Source organism: Salvia splendens, chromosome 8 (genome assembly GCF_004379255.2).
Source record: "Salvia splendens isolate huo1 chromosome 8, SspV2, whole genome shotgun sequence".
Lineage (NCBI taxonomy): Eukaryota > Viridiplantae > Streptophyta > Magnoliopsida > Lamiales > Lamiaceae > Salvia > Salvia splendens.
In genome coordinates, this window is record NC_056039.1 from 10,925,233 (window position 1) to 10,932,107 (window position 6,875).

The 6,875-nt window shown below is 37.2% G+C and overlaps 2 protein-coding genes across 2 annotated transcripts; one reads left to right on the top strand and one right to left on the bottom strand.

Moving 5' to 3' along the window:
- The first annotated feature begins 1,530 nt into the window (after positions 1-1,530).
- Positions 1,531-4,127, top strand: LOC121745632 (protein YeeZ-like). Its single transcript, XM_042139614.1, has 8 exons — positions 1,531-1,840; positions 1,904-1,996; positions 2,268-2,346; positions 2,450-2,528; positions 2,966-3,005; positions 3,087-3,221; positions 3,360-3,497; positions 3,706-4,127. Exons 1-8 carry the CDS (start codon positions 1,617-1,619, stop codon positions 3,965-3,967), a joined length of 1,050 nt encoding a protein of 349 aa, XP_041995548.1. The 5' UTR covers positions 1,531-1,616; the 3' UTR covers positions 3,968-4,127.
- A 1,624-nt stretch (positions 4,128-5,751) lies between these two features.
- On the bottom strand, positions 5,752-6,302 carry LOC121744323 (E3 ubiquitin-protein ligase RNF185-like). Its single transcript, XM_042137828.1, has one exon. It carries the CDS (start codon positions 6,263-6,265, stop codon positions 5,819-5,821), a length of 447 nt encoding a protein of 148 aa, XP_041993762.1. The 5' UTR covers positions 6,266-6,302; the 3' UTR covers positions 5,752-5,818.
- Between the last annotated feature and the right edge of the window lie 573 nt (positions 6,303-6,875).

Genomic DNA, 6,875 nt, shown 5'->3' on the forward strand with positions numbered 1-6,875 from the left:
TTTTTTTAAAATCGAAAATAATACCAAAAAATTTTTTTAAAAAAATTTCCCAATCCCAAAAAATGCCCGTTTTTTGCCCGTTTTTCTGTATTTTTTTTATTTTCCCCCCCAAAATCATCTATAAATACACACATCCATCATCCATTTTTTCACATCAAATCATCTCTCATTCATATTTTTCATACAACTTATCTACACCTTTATCTATCACTCAAAACCTCAAAAGGATTTCACCCATCTCATTGCGGAAGCGGAGCGCGAAGAACAAAAATACTACGATCAACATCGTGCCGCTTATGAAGCATATGTCGCAGCGAATACCCCCGCCCCTCCTTCTCAACCAACTAGATCAACTCGCCGCTACATCCATCGTGACCGGGAGGAAGCCCACGAAAGGCTTGTTGCCGACTATTTTGCCGACCCGCCGCGGTTTCCGGCAGATTGTTTTAGGCGTCGTTTTCGGATGTCAAAGCGCTTGTTTATGCGTATTGTCAACACATTGTCCGCCCGTGTTGAATTCTTCCAAACAGGTCCAGATGCAGCCGGTCGGCAAAGTATCTCGGCGTTGCAGAAGTGTACGTGTGCCATCCGACAACTCGCTACTGGGCAAACGGCCGACCTCTTCGACGAGTATTTGCATGTCGGTGAGTCCACTGGAATCCTTTGCGCAGCGTCAACGGAAATACATACCACATGAGTTACTATCTCGCCGATGGTATCTACCCAAGGTGGTCGACTTTCGTGAAGACGCTCAGCAACCCGCAAGACCCGAGACGGGTTCATTTTGCGCAGCGTCAAGAGTCCGCGCGGAAAGACGTCGAAAGAGTCTTTGGGGTCCTTCAAGCCGATTCAACATTGTGAAAGCCCCGGCTCGGCTGTGGTACGTGAATAATATCGCCGACATCATGTACACGTGTATTATCTTACACAACATGATTATAGCCGACGAAGGACCGAGGGCGGCTAGCTTCTACGACGATGATGAAGCCGAAAGCTTAACCGCGAGGTCTCCCCCACGCCGAGGTGTGCATACGACGGTGGGTGAGAGGATCGAAACAAGGCACACAATGCGCGATACTCGAACCCACGTTGAGCTACAAGAACACCTAATCAAACACATGTGGGCGAAATTCGGCAACGAGTAGTGGATTTTTTTAATTTTACGAATTTAATTATGTAATTTTTAATTTTTAGGAGTTTAATTATGGAATTTTTAATTTTTAGTATTTTAATTATGTAATTTTTAATTTTTAATGTATTTTGTAATATTATTCCGGGTATTTTTAATGTATTTTAATTTTGTAGAAATGTTTTTATTTAAATTGAATAATAAAATGGTGGGACCCTTGTGCTCGTCCTTGCGAAAGAGCGTATAGATGTTGTGCTCTTGCCTAAGAGTATACAGAAAAAATGGGGCTGGACCCATAACCGTGCTCGTTGGCAAGATCACGGTTGTGGGTGCTCTTAGGAGTGTATGGAAAAACAAAATTTAATGAAAGTCAAGAAATTTACAAGTAAATTATCCTTAAATTCATGCCAGCAAAACTTGGTGCTCGCGATGAAGATGGACTGCGGGTACTGCTTTTGACAAAAATTCAGCCCCAAATTCACTGAACATGTCAATTTTATCTCAACAGCTTACATATATGGAGATTGGCTGCGCTTCAAGGCAATTGTCGCCGATTAATCTCCGATTTAATCAAACCTTTACTTTCCTGCCGGCAACAGTAAGATGCGAAGCAAAAGCATTTCCAGAACTATCAACGGGTGATCAAATGTTCATTCTTGGAATGGGTTTCGTCGGAAAATTCTTCGTTGCAGATTTGAAGAACAAAGGATGGTAAAATACTAGATTGTTCACCTGTAGTTTAAATTCAGCTAACGTTATCTGTTTATGGTGAAGGGTAGTGAGAGGGAGCTGTACCAGCACTGGGAAGAAGAAACAACTCGAAGATTTGGGATATTCAGCTTACGCATTCGACGCAAATCTCCCTCAGTATGTTTTCCTTGTTTGGGATCTGATTTTCTTGTGTATTTTTGGGACATCCATTTAATTGGAGTATAATTTGAACTGTCTGGAAATAGTAGGTTTCTTGGTTATATGCATTATTTCTACTTGATCTCTAACAGGAAGCTTTGCTGAATTATAGGAGTAGTATGAATTTGCTACACTTTTTTCAAGTTGGGACTTCCTTTTCAGTTCTATACCATTTTTTGAGTGAACTGTTTTCCTAGTACTTAATTTGTGATGCTTATGCCCTTTGCAGGGATGAGGTCCTAGAGGTTGTGAAAAACCATACTCATCTCGTTATATCTATTCCGCCTCTTAAGGGTGTTGGTGATCCGGTACTCTAGTTCTTAGAATGTGTCTTTGTAGAAGTTCATTTGAAACCCTTTTATGTGGATGGTTATGTCTTTCAGCTTCTTATTTGCACATCAAATTTTTCAGATTCTTTGTCATGAAGGACTATTAGAGAGGGCACTGAAGGGTGGTAGACTCAGGTGGCTTGTCTACTTGTCCTCAACTAGTATGTTTGTCTAACCAATTTTATATATGCAATATGCTTTTACTGAAGAAAAAACCTTGTTCTTCATGGTATGCTTGAATGCACGTGGAATTGGAGTAGAGTGGAAAGGGGGGGTTGGGGGGTTAGAATCCTAGAAAAATTGGTCTCAGAAAATAAAAGTTATGAATTTGTATTTTGAGATAAATTGAATTTGTTCTAGTCTCTCCTCATGTTTCATTCCAAATCAAACTAGAGAATCATTCCTCGTTACTTTATTCACTATATCAATATCTGATTGGATCTTCCATTTGAGAAAAGCTTATTTTTTTGGTAGAAATTGTTTACTAGCACCTTCATTCTCTTTGGATAAGTTTAGTTTGGATCATGTGGTTCCCTCATTTCATAGTAATATCATGCATATTGTTTGCGATCTCAATGCTCTTTTATCTGATGCATAGGTGTATATGGAGACTCGGGTGGTGCATGGGTAGATGAAGAGTAAGCATTTATATGAAACTTATTTAAATGGTGCCTGTGAACCTGAAATCCTCATTAGAAGCATGCATCATACCCTGGCAGTTATCCAGTAAAACCAGAAAGTGAACTTGCCCGTGCAAGATTAGCTGCTGAGACACAATGGCTATGTTTCGGTCAAAATCTTGGTATTGCAGCACATGTGTTTCGTCTAGGAGGTATATACGGCCCTGGTAGAAGGTGAGTGTGAGAAACTAAGATAATTTGGCTCAGTTTACACCAAGTGTTGATTTCTGTTCGATTTGATAAGCAGAATGTACATTGATGTGCATTTACAAGGCATGAAATTAACAAACTCAACATCTCTATGTTTACCAGTGCTGTTGATACTATACTTAAGCAGGGGCCGATGTCAAAGTGTCAGAAAGCAAGATTATTAAAAGACTACACATCTCGCGTGCATGTTGCTGACATATGCCAAGCACTGCATGCCAGTATTTTGCATCCGTCACCCGGGTAATTTATGAATATCCGGTTCTTTAGTGAGAGTTGGTTAAGAGATCATAACATGGAGTTGAATTAATAGAGACTGTATGAATGATGTCTTTTATTGTTAGCATTACGATTGTGTTTTGTGCTTTTTTTCTTTCTGTAACTTTCAACTGAAACCCGAAGCTGGATGTATTCTGGGTATGACCTCATAATGATATCTCATTATATTCAGGAAGATATATAACATTGTGGATGATGATCCTGCCCCACGAGAGGAGGTATTTGAGTTTGCTCGAAAGTTGGTTGAAGAAAAACTTCTGGGTCATGTATATGCTGAGAGAGGAGAAGCAGTACTTGTTTCGGAGAAACCTTCCAAGTCGACAAAACGAGTCTCAAATGCTCGTATGAAGAAAGAACTGGGGGTGACCTTACGTTATCCTAGTTACAGGTCTGGACTAGGAGGCATCATGGAGCACACGTCACCAGTGTCGTGAATATTCAAAACGCAGTTGCAGAATCGTTAAATATGGACCAAAACATACTGTATTGTTTATGATCATTAGCTAACACACTTAATTTGTTCGACCAAAAAGATTCTTGAGCAAATGTACTGACCAACTTTGGACTTTAGTCTTCTAAAAATTTATCCCTTAATTTTGTAATTGTTGTCGTGCCTGATGTCCCTATCTACAAATTACCACTTTAAATTAGTGTTACGTAAACTTACGAATCATTTGTGCAATTATGAATTTATTTATATTTTGAGTTTCTTTTATTATTCTGTATTTTGTTGTATGAATATTTCAAAAGCAACTATTATTATTAATTGTCTTAATTTTTTAATTATGAACTTTACTGAATATTTTATGTCTATAGATACTTAAATTTGGGTTACTTAAGGGAAAATATTAGTAGCTTTAAATGTTTTGGAAGATAATCCTACCCCCATCGTGACTTCATCTGATAAGTTTGTATTATCCAGCATTCCATCCAAGTATTATTGAAGGAACACATAGGTGTTGTTCGGTTTCCTAGATAAAATAGTACCAAAATATAATCTAGTAGCTATAACTAAGTACATGATTATTTATCAATCCCAGGATTGAGTTGTGGGATTGAATCTCATGAATCAAATACAATACTAGATCTCATTTCTGAAGTAAAAACTGAAAAGAATAAAGAGAGATTCACATTGAACGCTACCACCATCCCATTCACCGTCTCAACTACTCTACCAAAAAGGACACCATCATATCATCCCCCACAAAGCCAAATCTACAAAGCCACATTCAAACAAAATAAATAAATAAACCCACACCAATTGGACCCCCAACCACGAATAATAATTTTGTACTATCAATTTTCACATTGCATTAAACAAAGCCTTATTGTATTCTCAAATCAATATTTTGATTTACGTAGAAATCGAGACTGGTACGGTGGTACCAACCATTAATTTATCCTTCTCGAATTTATTAATTACTTCATTTTCTACTCTAAATACCATGTGAAAATAATTTATTTATTGTTGCTAACTTTTTGTGTTCAAGTATGTAGTCATGCATAAGAACGTTATAAATCTTTTACAATGTTAGATCACAACATCTTCAAACCATACCAATTTTATACTTGGAAATATGTACCCAGTACTACTATTTGATAGTATTAAAATATGTCGAGCACATGCACAAATCGAATAATAACAATCAAAATCTAAGTTTCATTTCGACACGTTTAGCGCTTACTGTGTTAGCTAGAGTAGTAATGCTATTTTATTTCATCAATCGAGATTAATTATTAGTATTACAGATGTACTCAATCCAGTTCAAAACCAGTTGATTGGCTTGCATAGACCTAAAAATAAATAAAACAGGGTTTGGGGCAAAAAAATATACTACTCCCCATATAGTACGATTTAGCTCGATTCATTTGAATCTAAAATAAATTGAGCCCCATACTAATTACTAAATGTATATGCCACAATCACTCCGCGTAATAATATAATGAACAACAAATTAATTCGAAAAGATAAATTGCACAAAGTCAACGAACCACAGCCGTGTAAGAAAATTTCAAAGGCGTCATCTGAAAAATGGTAGGCAATTTCGACACCAAACAAATTTACACAAACAATTAACTAATCAAGGATTCACCAACTAATAATTTCTTTCACAATAAGTACATTCAAGATGGTTTTAATTTAAAAGCAAGTTAATTAACGATGCATGGTCCAATTAAAAGAGACTATACGCCAACTATATACTAATAATCACATTTATAATAGATGAAAATATGAATTAGGAAGAGCGGTTGTATGAAATATGAATACAAGAAACAAAAATTGATCAAATTATTAAGAAATCAAAAACTACAAAGAGAAGAATGAAAAAGATAATCTTCTTCATATTATCACCATTATTAATACTATTCTCTTCACCACCCTCCAATTCCCCACCATACCAACCGTATCCAGAAAACTCCCGCAACCGCACCCTCACAACCCTAGGCCGAATCAATCTGCCGCTCCGCCGAATATCAGAATCAGGCGGCGGCCGCCGATGAAACGCTGTATCGCCCCTTCCGTTGAGCGGAATCAGCTCCTCCTCTCGGATCACGGCCTTGCAAACGGGGCATTCGTGGCATTGCGAGTGGAATCGCAGCCATTCGCAGAGGCACGGCCAGCAATGGAGATGCCCGCACCGTGTGATCACCGGATCTTCGGCTAATCCGAAGCAGATATTGCACTCGAAACCTGCGGTTTCGCCGCCCTCCTCCGCCACCGCCGCGTCCATTTATAAATAAGAATTTGGGGGATTGGAAAAGTGAGTTGTTGGCCAAATGTTGAATGGGCTTACTATCGAAATTTGACTTTGATTTGTGGGTTTATAATCGAAGGAATGCATGTGATGTGATGAATTCTATTAATCGTTTATTATTGTGTAAAGCAGTATTAGTTTGATTTTTGGTTCCCATAGTCAAATCTCTCACCCTTATAATTTGGCCACCCATTATTTATTTTAATACTTAGGTGCTTGCTTCACTTCTAATTTCTATGTCAATGTATATTAATGCGACCATACTTTTTTGTTATTTTTAGGAATGTGTCTGTGTATCATTTTGTTTTCTAGTTAGATTTTCTTTTCTTAGTTTACATGTATTCTTCGGAATATCTATTTATTATCTTTGAAATGAAATGTAGTCCATATAATAAAAAATTAAATTATTTTATATTAGTATAATTCAGATGCATACTAAACATGTTATTAGGCCACTCATTAGAGTATAAAAAAAATGGCCTTGGGTGCATCCCATTTTTTATTTGTATAATTTATTCAACGTTAATTAAAAACAATAATACATTCTACCAAACTTGATAAATAATTGAAAGGTAATTATGAAAGA

Coding starts and splice junctions, on each gene's coding strand:
- LOC121745632 (XM_042139614.1), top strand. CDS start 1,617: ATGTCAATTTTATCTCAACAGCTTACATATATGGAGATTGGCTGCGCT. Junction 2,529..2,965: donor TGTCTACTTGTCCTCAACTA/GTATGTTTGTCT, acceptor TCTGATGCATAG/GTGTATATGGAGACTCGGGT. Junction 3,498..3,705: donor ATTTTGCATCCGTCACCCGG/GTAATTTATGAA, acceptor CATTATATTCAG/GAAGATATATAACATTGTGG.
- LOC121744323 (XM_042137828.1), bottom strand. CDS start 6,265: ATGGACGCGGCGGTGGCGGAGGAGGGCGGCGAAACCGCAGGTTTCGAG.